Source organism: Piliocolobus tephrosceles, chromosome 17, assembly GCF_002776525.5.
Source record: "Piliocolobus tephrosceles isolate RC106 chromosome 17, ASM277652v3, whole genome shotgun sequence".
Lineage (NCBI taxonomy): Eukaryota > Metazoa > Chordata > Mammalia > Primates > Cercopithecidae > Piliocolobus > Piliocolobus tephrosceles.
In genome coordinates this window covers 7,649,583-7,668,967 of record NC_045450.1, presented here as the reverse complement: position 1 = coordinate 7,668,967, position 19,385 = coordinate 7,649,583, and the positions used below count along the sequence as shown (strand labels likewise).

At 39.2% G+C, this 19,385-nt stretch overlaps 1 protein-coding gene across 11 annotated transcripts in view; it reads right to left on the bottom strand.

Moving 5' to 3' along the window:
- The window catches only part of LOC111551668 (RNA binding protein fox-1 homolog 1), a 1,700,664-nt gene that overhangs the window by 112,036 nt on the left and 1,569,243 nt on the right, over positions 1 to 19,385 (bottom strand). For 10 of the 11 annotated variants that reach the window (XM_026446850.2, XM_023225717.2, XM_023225712.2 and 7 more), the window contains 3 exons: positions 13,618 to 13,671; positions 5,331 to 5,423; positions 3,565 to 3,625 (listed from right to left, as the gene is read on the bottom strand). In XM_026446850.2, coding sequence (XP_026302635.1) covers positions 3,565 to 3,625; positions 5,331 to 5,423; positions 13,618 to 13,671 — 208 coding nt within the window. The remainder of the gene's footprint in view (positions 1 to 3,564; positions 3,626 to 5,330; positions 5,424 to 13,617; positions 13,672 to 19,385) is intronic. The other variant, XM_023225716.1, reaches the window with a different exon arrangement.

The following is a 19,385-nucleotide window of genomic DNA, read 5'->3' as shown; positions in this document are numbered from 1 at the left end:
TCTCTTTGTGGAACCTTTCAATAGAACATCCAGAAGACTACAGCTCATTCTACAGCTTTTCCTTATGTCATTGTTTAAATATCCTGAGAATAGTATCCACACCCTCTATGTTACTAACTATAAACCTCTCTAACAGACAGGTATCCCATCACATTTAGAATTCAGTCTTTTTTATCACTGGAAACTTTGCAGCTGCTAAAACTTTTTCTGGATATGTGATTGAAGTAATGTATGAATGTGATACTGGCATTGATAACTATATTTCATCACCTGGAGATGACCTGAAACTTTGATAGCTCTCGTAATTTATAATTTTGCTGAAGTGCAATTTCTATGCTTTGCGAGAATGAAATATGAAGCTAATGAGGGAACCTCACCGATGGCTTAATTTTCTCATTTCAATGTGACTTTATTGGTCCTGACTTACCTCTTTTGCCGTAACTCTATCCTCCTGCCTATTAAGGATTTGAAAGGGCCCTATATTTTATCAGTAATATTGTATTGCCACTTAAGGGAATTTATTTGTAGTGGCGATACTCATGAGTTGAAACTTGGGACTACTTTTCTTTGAATACCAAAGTTCTCCATAATCTCCACTATAGAAGCCATAGTCTTTATATAATTAGAATTGACATTTGTGTTTTAAATAAATTCTGTTTTTTTTTTTTGAGACAGAGTCTTGCTCTGTTGCCCAGGCTGGAGTGCATTGGCCGGATCTCAGCTCACTGCAAGCTCCGTCTCCCGGGTTTAGGCCATTCTCCTGCCTCAGCCTCCTGAGTTGTGTTTTAAATAAATTCTACTGTGTCTATCCATCAACTCCTTAGGTGCCATACTCAGTATGTGTGACAAGAACAATTCTGAGTTCCCTCTTACAGGTACATGGATGAGAGACCTGTATGACTTAATCCTGGAAACTGAGTGCATGGCTACCTGGAATGGGACATGGGATATGCAAGGCAACATCTGGCAGGAACATGAGGTTGCACAGTCAACAATTTTTTTTTTGCTGTTGTAGTTGGTTGCCACTTGAGTGCATTTCTACAAGAAGACAAAGGGAAAGTGATGCCTGATACACACACGCAGGCATGGTCACAAGATTTTGTTACTTCATAATAAAAAGAAAATGCTAGGTCAGAAGTGGTGGCTCATGCCTATAATCCTAGCATTTTTGGAGGCCAAGACAGGCAGATTGCTTGAGCTCGGGAGTTTGAGACCAGCCTGGGCAACATGGTGAAACTTTATCTCTACAAAAAGTAAAAAACTAGCTGGGCATTGTGGCACATGGCTGTAATCCCAGCTACAAGGGAGGATTGCTTGAGCCTAGGAGGCAGAGGTTGCAGTGAGCCAAGACTGTACCACTGCCCTCCAACCTTGATGAAAATGTGAGACCCTGTCTCAAAAAAAAAAAAAAAAAAATGCTTCATTACTTCATCTTCTCTAGCCTCAGTGTTGCATCTCTAAAGTAGGGATAATCATGTCCTCTTTACAGGAATTCATTTGTGTCTAGTGCACTTAAAATGCCTCACATAATGCATACCTCATATTCCAGAAAAGCTAGTTATTTATAAACGGGCTTTGAATTGTGTTTAAAAAATCCTACAGGTCTAGTTTTCAGTCCCTGGGCATAAAATTGATCAATAACTCTTTTAAAATAAATATACATGCACATGGCTTATGGAATAATATTTGGCTTTCTTGCTCCAGTTTCTCACTCAGCACACATGAGCAGCTAGTCATAAACAGGCTCACATGTGCCTGGGCAACTGTGCAACTTTGTAATTAAAGACTATGCCCAACCGTCAGGTTGATGTCACCATGTTTTAAATCTAGCAAGTTTCATAAATCAGAGGTTTGCTTCAGTTCAGCACTGGGCATTAAAAGTCTGGTGTGAAGATAGTCTATACCATTTAAAGGCATGTCTTGGTTGATAAAGCTGAGAAAAATGGTCAGCAGAATAAGCAATTCTTCTGGTCTTTCAACTTAGAGCCCTATTATATAGATGGTATATCCCTGTTTAATGATGCCCTTTTTAAAATTAAGAGCAAACTGACTGTCAAATTGGTAGTCACTGGCAAAGAAACAGGAAAAACAAAACTACCAAGTGACAATACATTGCTAATCACAATAAAACAAAACAATGATCTAATAATCAGGATTTAGTTCTGATTAAACTCATTTATCCGTTTTGTGTAATATTATGTAACCAATGAAATGAATTAGTCTAATCTGTATATATTAACACTGAAAGAACTCTATATAGATTTATAAAAACCCAATTATCAGGTGTATCATGATATTATTCACATAAAAATGTATACAATACTGTGAATACTACAAATGAACACCTATTACATGCATAGGCATGAATATGCAAAATAAAACTATAGACAGCAATCTGTAATAGTGGCTTCCTGTGATAGGGAGGTAGGAAACCAGGGTGGCAATGGAGTTATTTAAAATATATTTTAGACTTGTCTTTAATGTTTCTTTTAATATATTTTTTTTTACTTTTAAAAAGTCTGTATCTCCTTGTGCAATTAAAACTTTAGAAGTATAAAATTCCATATATCTCCTTTTGATGTAATAAAGTTATATTATTTTATAAAGCTGAATCAAAGAAAAAATGTTTGCCAGCCTCACAATTTAACACAACAATTAGCATTTTAGCATGTTATCATTTATCTAAAGTTATGCTGTAAACATTTATTTCAGTTTTTTAATTATGAGACCCTTTATGGTCTGTATCCTGCTCATTTTAATGGGCATAATATTCTATCATGTGTCTATACTTCAACTTCATTGCTTTAATTTTTGGTACAATTAAGTAAGTGATTAACATAGTGGCAGGTTTCTCCCCCATATATCTTAAGAGATACTTATTTTGAGAAGAATTAAAGAATCAAAATGTTTGAACATTTTTAATGACTCATATGTGAATGCTTTTTAGGAGTTTTCAGAAGTTTCATTGATAAGAACAGAAATTGCATTGTCCTGATGGGGTGTGCAATACACAGCAACATTCTCAACTAGCCCAAAATAACACTGAGCAGCCCAGAGAGGAACAAATAACTCAATCACATGTTCTGATAACCCTGTGGAATTCAGACATGAGGTATCCTCCAAACCACTTCAAATGCCTAATCTTTCTGGAGAAGACTCAAAGACAGAATAAATTATGTGATTGCACCTCCAGGAATGATTAGTAATCAACGAGGAGATGGTGTTGAAAAGCAAACAAACTAAACCTCCAATTCTCCCCTCAACTTACTGTAATAACCAATTAAATTCTCAAACTAATTTCCAAATAATTGCTGCATCACAATCCCAAACGAGTTATTCTAGAAAGAAGGGAAAAAGGGCCTACACACTTAACCTGAACACTCCATTTGCCTTTGTTGTGAAAATAACCTTATTGATGTAGGTGGTTCACTGTAGCAGCAGGTCAGTAGTAAAAACAGTGTCAATGCCCAGCAAACACAGCTTATTGTAATAGAATCTCTGGTTAAATTACTTGAAGAGTTAGAGGTAGAGAGAATTTCTTGTAAAAGGCCAATCTCTACTTACCATTTGTATAAGGGTTGACGGTCTTTTTATTTGTCATTACACGTGCTGTGGCATTATTTACCTATGTACATAGAAAACTCAAATAAGCACATATTCTAGGGCCAGCTCCCAATTCAATTAGTTGCATGCATTATGACCGTGATTACTTATTAAAAAAAGAAAACTGAAAACTAAAATGCATTTTAATTTATAAAAGGCAGTAGGTGCATAACAAAATCATACATTTTTAAAATTACATGTACTTCATAACCATTTAACTTACAAATCATTTCAATAAAGCAATGTCATATCATTAAGAGTTTAATAAAGAGACAGTAAAAGCAAAGTAAAAGATACTGCATAATTGAAGATTTAAAAGCATGCGTGTACTCCATGGTAACACAGAAACAATATTTTTTTTAACATAAAATAAAATTTATATGAAGGAGCATGCAGTGGAGAAGAGAGAATAGACAAGGTACAAGGGAACATAAATGTCAAAAAAAGGGACAAACAAGTCTTAGCCGTGTGCAACACTTAAAGAGGAAAGAACCATCAGGAAAGCAACATCTAGCATTCAACACTTGGAACAAGAGCCTTTTACATCGCAAGAATTAACAAAATCATTCAAGCTTTAAAGTCACAGCTAACAAAAGGATAAAAGAGAGGGTGCATTGTTTAACACAATATGGAGTTAACAATCTGAGTAAGATGTGCACCGGTCATAACTCAATCCAGTCAGTGCCTCCCAGGCTAGCTTAGAACGTACACTCAATTACAGGCGTACCAATATCCAAAAAAATAGAGCATCAAGAAAACTTAATACGACAAGTCAAAAAAATTCACGTGGTATATATATGTATATAGATATATCAGCACTAAATACGTGAAACGGCAGATGGACTTCACCACTTACCATTCACCACCATCGCCAGCATGGGTTTGTATACAGTTACCATGGTTACTGAGAGTTTGGTGAGGGGCCTAAGCGTTATCGTCGAAGGGGAAAATGAAAGGCAAAATATGCAACATCTTACTCCAAAGACTAAAGCATTTGTAACTGGTATTAAAAAAAAAAAATTAACAAATATGACCCTGTGGCTACGTTGCGGGAGATCCCAGTGGCACAAATAGCAGACTCTGAGTGTCAGTATTTTGGTATTTATGCTTTCAGTGAACAGGGGCCAGATATTGAACAGGAAATCCTGTTTGGTTATTCACTTTGTTCTCAAAACAATACAGAAATTCAAACTGGCTTCTTAAAAAAAAAATGAGAGGTTTAGTAAAAACCTCTGATTTTTTTTTTCCAAAAAACAAAACAAAACAAAACAAAAAATACAATCATTTTTGCTTTCCCAATTTGGTTTAATTGGCAAACCACTGTGGATCCCTCTTCAACCCTGAAGTGGAAAGAAAAAGAAAAATAAACTGTTCTGTATTTTGTTTGGTTTGCAACACTGTCTATTCTTTGGAACCTATTGCACCCATTGATTATAAAACATAGAAAATAACAACAACAAAAAACCCTTTCCGATTAACCTTTCTTTTGTCTCACGTTTGCCATCCACCTTTCAGTGGTAATAAGAGTAACATAATAAAGTAAAAAAAAAAAAAAAAAAAGTAAGGCCAGTTTTCCTTTTTATGTATTAAAAAATATATATATATATATAAACAATGAGGGGGAATAGGGTCACATACAAGACGCCAATGATGCATCTGGAACAACGAATGAGCGTGAAGCAGACATTTATAAAAAAGATGAAAAGGAAAATATTTTGAACATGCACCTCGATTTTACGGCCCTCTACCACGGTGCCGTGTAATTTCTCCCTCGCCCTGTCCGCATCGGCACTATTTTCGAAAGTTACGAAACCAAATCCCTGCATGCAGGAGGGAGAAGGGAAAACAACATGCAGATTATTATTTCAGTCAACGACCACTTGGTAATGTTCTCTCGCTTTAATTTCTATTTCTTGTCCTGGCTTCAGTTCTGTAACATGCAAATTAGAGAAATTATAAGAGTACTGAGATGTGCAATAATTAAGCGACAAATGTGAACAAGATATTTTTTTCTGTCACCAGTTAGCTGTAACCCCTGAAGTATTCAAAGAAGGATACCAAAAATACCTTTCTAAATGTCACTACAGAAGAAAATAAATCTAACGAAAAGAAAATGAGATCAAAATAAATTTACAGTGTCTTCACAGAGAATAAAATGAAATAACGAGGAAAAGAAAAGGGAACCACTTTTTTGACATGCAAATTAAAAATAAAATAAAATAAAACGTGTGCACAAAATTCAACAATGAATGCCAAAATCCTCTAACATTGCCTACAGAGTCATGCCGTGTGGTTTTAAGAACATCTCTTCTTCATGCAGTTTTAGGGTTATTCAAATTTGTCAATTCTACAGCCTTTACTTCTCAAAAATAAAAGTTAAAAGCCTAAAAAAGGAAAGACCTTTTTTAATAATAAATCTTAAACTCTTTGGTCTAGTAAACAAAAAAGTCACATGAAATGAATAGAAATAAACTTCAGTTGATTAATACAAACAATTCAATGTTTGTGATCATACTTTCCCCACTCTTCAAATTGCATACTTGCTTTTGAATCTGACAATCTTCCATCCTACTTTGTTAACCAGAAAGGGAAAGGTGTACCCATATTGTAAAGTTCTGGCATTAGGTCAATATTTACTTTTCATATCAACAGGTAGCAAAGAAACTTTGTAAATAGAATGTAATTTGTAATAATATTCTGGCCACTTCCTCTTTTACTGATAGATAACATATATACCTTTTAATTTACCACAGGTACATTGGCTTTTAATATTTCAACCTCAAAAATCAACCCCACTAAACTATATTGTCAAAATCCATATTTTGTCTTCACTGACATTGTTCCTAAGTACAGAAAATATGACACATTATTTTTAAAGCCCCTAAAAATATTTGTACATCTTGTTCAGAAATATACACCAACCTTTTGAACAATTTCCACATAAATATCCCCAGCTCTTTCTGACTGTTCACTGTAAACTGGGTGAAATCAAGCAATACGTTGGGGCTCCTTTTAGCATCAAATAATCCGTGTTGGCACCAAGCTTAGTTGGGACAGTGTAATACCCAGTTTAACTAAAGAAATGCACAATAATTACAAATACATGATAGTTACAACCAACTGGTGATAACTCCCAATCCTTCATTAGATCTCTATAATGACCTCCAAATTTAAGGCTAAAGAGGTATTGGACACAGGGTGGGGAACATCACATACCAGGGCCTGTCGGGGGTGGGGGGCTGGGGGAGGGAGAGCATTAGGAGAAATGCCTAATGTAAATGACTAGTTGATGGGTGCAGCAAACCAACGTGGCACATGTATACCTACGTAACAAACCTGCACGTTGTGCACATATACCCTGGAACTTAAAGTATAATAAAACAAAAAGTTATTGTCCAATGGGCTGGCTAAGAACTTTTCAACAGTCAGAATAGGCTCATCAGCTGCAGAGGACAGGGGATGTGGATGTATTCCAGTGAGGATAGATGATTATTTGTCAGGATTCTATAGATAACTGTACCTCAGAATCCACTATAGATTAGTTCCAAGACACCCTCGCCCCAGATTCCCAAAGCCTTGCATATTCAAGTCCCACAGTCACTCCGTGGAACGTGAGTATAGAAGAAAATCAGCCCTCTGTATATCATGGAACGTGAGTATACAACAAAATCAGCCCTCTATATACGGGTCACACATCCTGTAAATACTGCCTTTGGTTGGAGAAAAAAATTCACGTATAAGTGGACCTGCACAGTTCAAACCCATGTTCAAGGGTGAACTGTATTGAGAAAAATAACGTTTCTTTAGGAGATTGAACCAAATTACCTTCCATAATCTTTCCCATCATGAGGGTCTGTGATTAGGATAAGCCTGAATTATCTGATTCATTTAAGACGACTTGCTCTGTAACAGAAGGGTCTTACTTAGTCTTGTGCATGCACTATGCCCATATTGGGTAAGCAAATATACTTGTTAACTGTATACTTCAGAAATGATTGTTTTTCAAAGGGAAAAAAGACAGAATTTAGGGGAATTTTGCTCAATTTGACGGTTCTAACTCTTGGCCAGTATCTATCAAACTTAGCCGCACATCAGAAGGAACTTGACAGCACATTAAACATTGAGATTCCTGAGCCTTGCTTTGGATCTACTGGATTAGAATCCCAGAGTGGAGTCCAGAAATGTGTTTACTTAAAATGAGTGGCCCAGTGATTTGATTTCCATGACCTGTCATTTCACTATGCGTGATCAAAACCATCCAAAGAAGGTTTTGGACCAGGCATGGTGGCTCACACCTGTAATCTAAGCACTTTGGAAGGCCAAGGCAGGAGGATCACTTGAGCCCAAGAGTTTGAGACCGAGCTGAGTAACATGGCAAAATCCCATCTCTACCAAAAAAAAAAAAAAAAAGAAAGAAAAAAAGAAAAAATCAGCTGGGTGTAATGGTGTGCCCCTGTGATCCCAGCCTGAGCCCAGGAGATGAAGCTGCAGTGAGCTGTGATGACAGAACAAGACCCTGTCTCCCCCCACCACAAAAAAAAAAAAAAAAAAAAAAAAAAAGCCAGGTGTGACAGCCTACACCTATTGTCTCAGCTACTTGGGAGGCTGAGGTGGGAACATTCTTTTGCTTGAGCCCGGGAGGTTGGGTCTGCAGTGAGCTGTGACTGTTCCCCTGTACTCCAGCCTGGGTGAGACCCTGTCTCAAAAACAGCAGGTTTTCATTTTTGTAATAAGTAGAATTTTGTATTGCTGATTTCTATAGATTCTTGACTGTAGATTTTGACTCAGTTACTTGGAGCTTACACGTAGAGGTACAGCTAAAAACCGCATGTCCCAGGCTTCTTGGCAACGTTCTCTTCCTCCCTGAGGCGCCTAACTTCCTAGCAACCATAGCCATGCCACATATTCCAAAAGGAATCAGAGAAACGAGGGCTTTGGATTTATATTCTCTCTAGGCAAGACAAGAAAATCCATAGCCCCACTGGTATAGCTGGAGGGTAAGGTGGTGTCATTTCTGCTGATGGGAACTAGCAGTCATTATTACCACAGCACCGGGAAGAACATAGCCAGGTGAGACTGAACACTCACCCACCTGTCCAACATCCTCCAGAATCTTGCTCTCATGCTTCATGTCTGAACCCAAGGCACACCCACTGCCCTGAAATCAGCATCATGTAATGTTTAGGAGAGACAAAGGCAGAAAGAGAAATACATTTTGAATCCCAAGGAAGGGGCACGAACTAAAAAGGAAATAGCCTAATCTATTCTCAAGTTCTCACTTCTTAAGTGAAGAGAATATACTAATTCTTTTATTATTATTATTCTCATTATATTCTACGAAAGTTCTTTCTCTCTTGTCAGCTACTTGGTACTCCTCATTTAGAGCTGAGATTTGCCAAAGTTGGGTTCAGAAAAACTATCAAAATGCCAAACAGACTTTCCTGCCTGTTCCACTGGACAATTCTACCTCCCATTCAGAAAAGAAGTGGCACGGCCTCCCTGGGTTAGCAGGTTATCAAAATTCTCACCTGGGGGTTGCAATGTAACCAGAAAGACCTCACCTGGTCCTCTCCATGAGCAGGGACCCTTTGCTATGAAGCACAGGTGCCAGGCAACTTTAAGAACAGGTGCTAAGGTGGTTTTTTTCTGACCTGCCTCATGGTCAGGATTCTAACTCAAGGAAACAGCAATTTGCAGTTTTTATAAAAGATGAATATTTTTACCTCTGCCTTAAAAAGGAGAACAAAACAAGCACATTCTGAGCCTGGCTTGCTGGGCATAGGGCTGAGTGTGATGCTGATGTGTAACTGCTTAAAAAATCAAGACTGCAAGAAAGGGGTACAGAGAAGAGGAGTCAGAGACACATCTTCCCAGTGTTTACCTTTAATGCTACTGAACAAAAGAAATCGGTGGTCTGTGCCCTGCTGTGAACAGGTACAATCAGTAGGGCAGATAACAGGGGCCTTAAGAGGATTGCCAGACCGGCGTGACTTGCTTACTTTAAAATATTTTTGCAAATCATACATTCTGATCCTCCTGTATCCTAGTTATTGTTCTTTTTTCATCCTTTGTATTTTTAGGCAATATCTTCCTTTTTTGCATTCATGCAAATATACCATTTTAGATCTTAAAGACTTACAGCATGCTGGATGGATGAATGTACGGATTTTTCATCTTAGATGAAAAAATCCAGTCCTCTAGTTTCTGGTGCAGGGAAATCATATTCAGAAGATGGGGGAGCTGTTGATGAGTATCTGAAGAATCATTTTCCGATGGGACTCTGAGCCCTCTCGTCTCACTTTTACTCCAATGACCTTTGTACATGCGACTCCTCCTGCCTGCAAGACATCCCTCTTTCCCCTCTCTGGGAAATTCTTATGCATCTCTCACTCTCAGCTTACATGTTCCTTCTTTCCAGTAAGCCTTCTCACAATATCCGTCTGCCTGTTCAAACTCTTAGCGGCCCCTCACATCACCACAGAACAACATAGACTACTGCAGTCACTCAGCTTCCTAGTCCATCTCTCCTGCTACTCAGGAAGGTCCATGAAGACAGGAAATATTTCTGCCTTACTCATGGTTGGCTCTCATGAAATGCAACAAACACTTACTGATATCTACTGAATCAAAGATCAAAGTGTAGATTTGTTTTTTCTTTGAGACAGAACTCACTCTTCTTGCCCAGGCTGTAGTGCAATGGCTCCATCTCGGCTCACCGCAAGCTCTGTCTCCTGGGTTCAAGCAATTTTCCTGCCTCAGCCTCCTGAGTAGCTGGGATTACAAGCATGTGCCACCACACCCGAATAATTTTGTATTGTTAGGTGACACAGTCTTGCTATTCATCCATACATTAAAAACTTGAGTTACACATTTCCAAGATAATATACTTACTGTCTGTGCATGTATCTTGTTGGTTGGTTGGTTGTTTTAAGACAAGGTCTCACTCTGTCACCCAAGCTGGAGTGCAGTGGTGCAGTCATAACTCACTAAAGCCTTGACCTCCTGGGATCAAGCAATCCTCCTGCCTCAACCTCCCCTGTAGCTCGGACTACAAGTGTGTATCACCATGCCCAGCTAATTTTTATTTTGTGGAGATGGCGTCTCACTGTTGTCCAGACTGGTCTTGAACTCCTGACTTCAGACAATACTCCCACCTCAGCTTCCTAAAGGGCTGGAATGCGCATCCAGCCCTGAAGTACGTATGGGTTTCCATGTCCACATACACAAACGCACACACCCAGCACACACAGCCTTCAGCAGTGAGTGGCCTGCCTGAAGAACTGCTCTAGAGAATGAGAGCCAAGAAGGTGAGTTCCTGGCTCGTAAGGGCCCACTCTTTTTCTGGCTGTCTGTCCAGCACCAAATGATGAAAATGAGGCCATAGCGATGGTTCAGGTTTCTGAACCATTAAAATGGAAATGCTCATCTAAAGAAGGCCCTTTCCCATAAAGGATAATGTCAGGTATGAAAAATACCCCTGTGAGCTGCTGCCCCCATTTAGCAGTTCCAACTGGACTGTCTCAGTGCCATTCCAGCAGTACCTAAACAGTCAGCTCCAACACCTACAAGACAAGCTCTTTCAGAGGGCGCATACCCACTGAGAGAGGCTATTTTGGATGTTTCCTAAACCAAAAGAATAAAGACCAAAAAAAGGCAGCTTCACAAAGTCAGGATCTGGATGCAGCAAACTTAAATGGTCTTTTTCCTGAAGCCCCCAGAGATAGACTAATCATGGGAATGACGGAAGATGTCTTAAAAATAGTATTGCCATTGTACTTTCAAAATAGCAAATGATATTCTTCTAATGTCCCAAAACAGCTCTCAGAAGGAATTAAATAGCTTTCTTCAACTGGCAAAAGTTACAAAACAAAACATAAATTAAACATATTAAAAAATAAAACCAAACACATCTTTGAAGGCAGTGCTGCTATAGACAGACTGAGAGTCAGAACAAAGTTGGTCAACATTCAGGTCATCTACAATTTTGCCAAGAATACAGAAGGCCCGAGTGAACAGAATTAGGCTGGGCACATTTTTCTCTCAATGCACTTTGCTTTGCAGTTATAGAGATAGTCCCCATAATAATTTTCATACAAGAAGCAGGAAGAGAGTTAAGTTCGAGAATGATTGTAAAATATCTGAAGCTACGGAAAAATGACAAGGTCCCTGAAGGAACACAATCACAAAGTGTAATGGATTCTGTTTTGCTTTTGTTTTCACTCGTCTGACAGATTACAACATCACTTTGGCCGTGGAGGAGAAAATACTGCGGTTTTCTTTCCTTGATGCGATCAACATCATTCTAGCTAATTAGTACTAAATCAACTTAGGAGGGAAGAAAACTGTCCAAAACAAAAATTTCAAAGGTTTGCTTTATGGGGCAAAGGTGGTTATATATGCCCAAAAGAACTGGCACTGTGGCCTGTGACACTTCAAATAAAGCCAGTACCACTTAATGACCCTCCATGATGCTGACTTGCCCCAAATTGCCAGTGTAAGGAGAGTAAATGGGCTGACACCAGTATCTCTCAACATGTGCATTCATAGTGTGAGGATGCAAGGAGAAGGGAACTTAAAATTCCTAACAGCCTGGGGAGTGGCAGCCAGGAGACCTGGCAGAGCTATTGAAAGCATTTACTTTCTGGTTCCCAAGATCCATATCTTTTTTGTTCTCCATCATTTCTCCCTGTTAACCCCCTGTGTCTGCTGATAGGCCTCATGTGTTGTTTTCCTCAATTGGGGATTTTCCTGGGGGTTCCTGAGTGTTCTGTGGGTGCAGGTGGTAAGAGGACACTTGAAGAAAAGCAGCAACAACCAAAGCCCAACACTAGTAAGCACCACTGCCTGTTACACTCACAGGGAAGGCTTGGCATGGGTCTAAAAGGAGAGACACAGCGTTGATCATTTTAAGGACAGGCCTGGAAGTGTGGTTAAAACACAAGTTGCTGAGCACTAACATGAGAGTTTCAGATTCAACAGGTCAGGGCTGGAGCCTGAGGACTTGCATTTCTAATCAGTTCCTAGGTGATGCTGATGTTCCTGGTCTGGGACCACCCTTGGTTAACCACTGATAGAGAGGAGGCTTTAGAAGTGTTTGTGTTTTTTTTCTTCTCCTAACATACTTCCTTTGTTTGTTTTTGAGACAGGGTCTTGCTGTCACTCAGGCTGGGGTGCACTGGTGCAATCTTGGCTCACTGCAACCACCACCTCACGGGTGCAAGCCTCCCAAGTAGCTGGGACTACAGGTGTATGCCACCACACCCAGCTAAGTTTTGTATTTTTAGTAGAGATGAGGTTTCACCATGTTACCCAGGCTGGTCTTGAGCACCTGACCTCAGGTGATCTACCCACCTCAGCCTCCCAAGTACTGGGATTACAGTCATGAGCCACTGCACCCAGCCCATATATCTGTTTTGAAATAGAACCTCTCCTGATCCCAAACCTCCCCATAGAGCCCCTGACTTTGATTAGAGCTAGGGAATCCATTTAAAAATTGGTTTCCTTGAAAAAACAAACTCAAAGCAATGGCAAATCGCAAAATGTGGATTGGTAAACATAGTAATGAATAAAATTACATTCAAAAGGTTGGTGTATATGAGATTTTTCTCCCCTACAACCCAGGAAAATAACTGCACTTTATTAATACAGAATAATCACATATTTACCTGCTCATGAGACTATCAACTCACTTTTTAATATAAAGAACATAATTATCACTGAAAAACAAAAATGTAGCAACATCATTATTTTTTTAAGCATGGATAATTTTCCTCTGGAAACTTGATAAATATATATATATATATATAAAACAGCAATTTAAAATTATTCCCCTTATACATTTTAAACTGAACCCGATGTCTTTCCCACCATTTTGAAAATGGAAGGTGGTCTCTAAAGGAACTTCCACTGAAGTGTATTTTCACAATGAGCTGATTAAGACAGTGCAGTTGTTTCCCCTTACAACAAACATTTAAAAATAAACTAAACAATTCTAAAGTGAATTAAGTTGCTTACCTTTGAGCCTCGCTCATTAAAAATAATTTCAACATCTAAGATTTTACCAAATTGCTGCAAAGAAATAGAAATATCTTATAAGCAAGAGGAGAAATACAGTAGCCATTATTAGGTACAGTAGTAATTGTTTCCGATGCCAATTTTTTCTCTCTTAATATCAAGGATATACATTTTATGTTCTATGGCTCATGTGCTTGAAACAAGAGAAAATAAAACCACCCATATTTTTTCCTTATGATGGAACACACAAACAGGGCTTGGTACAAAATATTAAGAGGTGATTTCTATATTTTTTTCTTTTTTCTTTTTTTCCTGTGTGCATGTCTGCATTCCCAGGCACTGAGCAGCAAAGATTTAAAAGTGGCTAGTATGTACATACAATGACCCTTCTGGTCTATCCCACCAAACACTGGGAGAAACACCCTTCATGAAATGCGATTTTGATAATCAATGTCCAGTGAGAATTTGATGTGACTGGTTTTGGCTCCCAGCTCACATAAAATCTAGGAGCAGCTCTATCATATGAGAAAGAAAGTATGAACACAAAAGCAAACTCCACTATCCAGGCACCATCACCATGATGGTATCAGCAGTTGTAATCAGTGCTTGGGCTGAAATTCTCTCAAGATAATTCTCTATAGTGTTAAACAGATTTTAGATAACTAGCATGACTAGGCTGTATGAAAAGTCCAGAAACAGAGACTCAGATTATAAATAGAGACAAATAAAATGCAGACACCTGGTTAAGTTTAAAGTTCAGATTTTTCAAGATATGTCACACGCAATATTTGGGACATACTTATACTTAATATCTGTGGTTTATTTGAACTTCAAATTCAATGACTGCATCTTACATATTTTTTAAATTGGTGAAATCTGGAGTTTCCAGTGAGAAATGCACATCAAGCAATTCCGGATTCACATTTCAAAATGGGGAGTATGGGCCCTAGAACTACGGGCATCAGAACATCCGAAATCCTTTCCTCCAACCTTGGAAGTTTCTCAGTTTTCTGAGATCACACGAAGTAGTGTGGTTATTTCTTGAGTATAATAGCCTAACCTGCATATGAGAAGGTGAGAGAGAGGGTGATGTAAAATCATGTACCATGGCCCAGGGAAAAATAAAATGAGAATTTTATCTCCATGCAGAATGAGAGCAAATGCCCTTTGAGTGATTAAAAAACAGGGCAACATAAATATTTCCATCCTCTTTTTTTTTTGTTTTGTTTTGAGCTTTCCTATCATTCCATTTACTTCTGCATTCTGGATTTTAATTGCATCGTTTATGACCCTCAGAGGTTCTGTATTCCATTTCCCCCCTCCGAGTGGAGAGCATTACACGTACTTCTGTGTAGCAGAGGACAGAGTGACTGGGGTGAGGGGTGGGGCAGGATGAAAAAGGAACAAGCAAAAAGACCACACGAGAAGCAGGGGAGGTTTGCCTGACCAATGTGTTCCAGTCAGAGTATCCAGAGACGCAGAGAGTGAATGTCAAGAGGGTCCTACTAACAATCAAGAAACAAACTATTTAGAACATACAGATGCTATCCTCTGGAATGTACAAAGAAATCCATCCTCCCCAAACAGTAGAAATAAATGCGTATGTCACTGGAATACAGACAGCTCAGTCTTGAAACAAAAATAGTTCTGACCTTGGAAAAAAGTAACCAAAAGTTTGTCATTCTGTACCATAGAAATGTGCCCATGCCTCAGGATCCATACACTATCCAGCCAGGGGAAGCATAGACGTGCATATTTCTAGTTGTGAAACAAAGAACTGCTAGTACCTCTGCTCAGAGAAGCAAAGGATAGGAAGAAACCAAGGAGAAAATACTCAGAAGAGAATACAGAAACGGGTCACATTGCTTGTACACACAATGGAAATGCCAACAAAATGCAGCTAACTCATCCTGCAATTTGTGGACTTAGATCTTTTGGTCAAGAGAATTCCTTCACAGAGCATTTTCAGTGCCCTAGTTTTAGGCAGAGAAAAATCACTGGAAATAGAAGAAAACTTTCAGATGGGGGAAATGAAGGATTTGCCGTTCAAATGTGAACTGAATTTCATAGTAAAGAAACCTCCAGTTTTGTGAACTCCTCAAGCAGTAATTTTGATACAAACACCCTAGAATATTCAGTCTATACAGACGCTATCATATTTATTTCAGGCATAAGAGCCTAGAAGCACATATATTTACAGAAAGAGAAGCTTGACAAGGACTTCTTCCAAAACCACGATGCAACTGTCATCTACGGAACATTCTCTAGGCAGTCAACCCAAAAACATTTCCTTTAAAATAAGATCTGACTGAGACAGAACCAATCAAATAGCAGTCTTAGCATGTGTCATTCCCTAAATGAAACAATGACATCAGCTGCCCTGAAATGGTCTCAAAGTTTGCTTCTGTGGCAGTTGCTGTTAGGTTGACGGTTCTCAAAGCCAGTGAAACAAGCCCGAAGAAGAATGCTGATGTAAGCCCCATTTCCAAGACAGTTGTGTACTATATTTATAGTATCAACAGTTTAATTGGGAAGTTTGCAACTAATGATGTAAACACAGCTGGCACATTTTCAATTTAAATAGACACAACTCATTCGCAGACATAACTAGCATTTGTTTGCTCAACAGCAATGTTCAGCTGCATTCAACAACGCCTCAAATCCACACAAGGTGTCTCAATAGCTATATCAAGAACAGGATCCAGGCAAGGCACGGTGGCTAACACCTGTAATCCCAGTACTTTGGGAGGCTGAGGCGGGCAGAACATGAGGTCGGCAGTTCAAGACCAGCCTGGCCAACATGGTGAAACCCTGTCTCTACTAAAAATATAAAAATTAGCCAGGCACGCTGGCAGGAGCCTGTTATCCCAGCTACTCAGGAGGCTGAGGCAGAAGAATCACTTGAACCTGGGAGGTGGAGGTGGCAGTGAACCAAGAATGTGCCACTGCGCTCCAGCCTGGGCGACAGAGCAAGACTCCGTCTGAAAAAACAAAACAAGATCTAGAAGTTCACAGATACACACTTGGGCAATTATGTACCAAGCATTTTTAGATGTTCTCAGATCAAACAATATTTCTTTGAAAAACTGTCAAAGATGTTCAATGGATACAGCATAAAACATAAAGGTTAGTTCAAAGATTGTGCATAGAGGCCAAGGAAAGGCATCGTCCCAGTTTTTCTTAGTGTCAGCTTCGTGTTCAGAATGCAGAAGTAGAAGGTACCATGCCCTGTCCCACTATAATTGCTTCACTCCTCATTACATCATGGTAGACGGAACTTTGCATTAACATCGTAAGTACAGGGAAGCCCATCTCATTACTGAAAAGAGATCTTGAAATCTTCCTTTGCATGTGCTGAAAGTCATGTGATCTGCTTTTTGTGACAATAAAGAGAGATTCAGTGGACTATTTTCCTGCCCAGAGGGCCTGTATTTTGTTTTCTTGTGTTTTTTGATTTTATTGCTGTAGAAACTGGGTCTCCCTATGTTGCCCAGGCTGGTCTCATATTCTCGAACTCACGCAATCCTTCCACCTCGGCCTCCCAAAGTCCTACGATTACAGGTATGAGCCACCACCATGCCTAGCCAAGAGGTCTATATTTTGACCCCTAAAGTAAGGCTGAGGAATCAACAAGGGTGTTGTGTAAATTTGAGAACTGCAGTCACTGAGCAATTGTTTGACAATTCTGTGATGGCATGCAGAACATCCATCCATCTGTTGTAGCAGAGGTCTGGATATATCACAATCCACTTCTCTCACTTCAAACCCAGAATGTTTAAATTTTAAATATTAAGTTAAACATTCTATTCAGGGCACAATATATTGCAATTAATTTGTTAGAAATCCATATATTCCTCTCTTGAGATCATCAAACATTTATCTGTAAAGACAATGCATGCTCATGCTTGATACCTAACATGAAGACAAAGTTCCAGGTAAAAGGAGCCACATACAAAACTAACATCCCTTCCAAGGAACCATTTAATACCAATGCCACTGTACAGAACAGCTCCATTCACTTGGACCTCAACTGGTATTTTTTAAAGACTGTGGCTTCTGCTTTGTATATTGTAGCCATATAACATCTTGCCCAAGGAATGTTCCATCTCAAATGAAAAAAAAAAAAAAAAGATGAGCTAGAAGATTTAATGCCAAACATGGGAACAAATGCTTCCATTGAGTAGAAAGTAAAGAATTTGAAGCACAAGGTGAAAAAGGTAATCAGAATCCCAATCTTCATGAAGTGCTGAAGATACAAATTAAAAATAAAATGAGTCACCTGCAGTAACTATTAGGCATGCAATGGTTGCAGATGGCATGGTCGAATTATTAATAGTTACAGACGTTGTAATGACCACTGCCAAGTTTTAGGCAGTTTGAAGAAGGAGGTTGCTTTTTTGTCTTGTTTCGCTTTTGACTTTAAAATCTCATGCCTGTATTTAACAAGAGACAAAAGGGGTGGGGGGAAGCACAAAGATCTTTGTGACTTTTTTTCTGTAATTGTCCTCACTGTAACCCCTGTCAAAGTGGGAAGACAAAGACAGGATAGAGCGCCAAAAGGAGAGATGTCTCATGTTCAAATGATGTGAGAAGTACCTAATTGGAGTTAGACTGTAGTTCCTTGCAGTAACTATGACCTGAAAGAGGAAATCCTCCTAAAATCCCTAAACTCCAGTGCGGGGAGCCAATGAGAATGTTTATAGATGCTTCACAATGTGATTCCTGCCACTAAATGTATCCTATAATAAGAATGGCTCTGTGACCACCACCGTTTGGCAGGAAAGAACAGATTTTTAGTGCATAAAACTGCATTTCTTTACAATGGTGGTTGTAAACTAAGGAGGCTTAAGAGTCATTACAAGGGGGTCTGTGAATCTGTACGTTCCTGGTACTTTTATAGACAAAGTTTACAGAAAAAAATAAAGCTTTCAAAAAATCTTTCAGAAAAAATAATACTTTCAAAAAATGGACACAGATGCTACTTGTAATGAACAAGGTTAAGTTTGTGCTACTGAAAGCATGGCGCATTCTCTTAATTGATAGGCATTAAGTGTATCTATCATCTTGCCAAACTGACATCTTGTCAGTTGCTTGAAAATCTTGACTTTGAAGTGGTGGCGCACGCATGTAGTCCCAGCTAGTCAGGAAGCTGAGGAACGAGAATCGCTTGAACTCAAGAGAAAGACTGCAATGAGCCGAGATCATGCCACTTCACTCCAGTCTGGGCAACAGACTAAGACTTCGTCACAAAAAAAGGCAGGTGCTGGATGGGTGCAGTGGCTCACATCTCACGCTGTAATCCCAGCACGTTGGGAGGCCAAGGTGGGAGGGTTGCTTGAGGCCAGGAATTTGTGACCAGCCTGGAAAACAAAGTGAGACCCCATCTCTATTTAAAAAAACAAAAAACAAAAAACAAAAAAAAAAACTTAAAAATTAGCCAAGCATGGTGACCCCATCTCTATGTAAAAAAAAAAAAAAAAAAAAACTTAAAAATTAGCCAAGCATGGTGGCTTGTGTCTGTAGTCTCAGCTACTTGGGAGGTTGAGGTGGGAGGATCCCTTGAGCTCAACAGTTTGCAGTGAGCGTGATCACACCACTGCACTCTAGCCTGGGTAACAGAGTGAGAACTTGTCTTTTTAAAAACAAGAACCGGGCCGGGAGCGGTGGCTCACACCTGTAATCCCAGCACTTTGGGAGGCCGAGGTGGGTGGATCACGAGGTCAGGAGATCAAGACCATCCTGGCTAACATGGTGAAACCCCGCCTCTA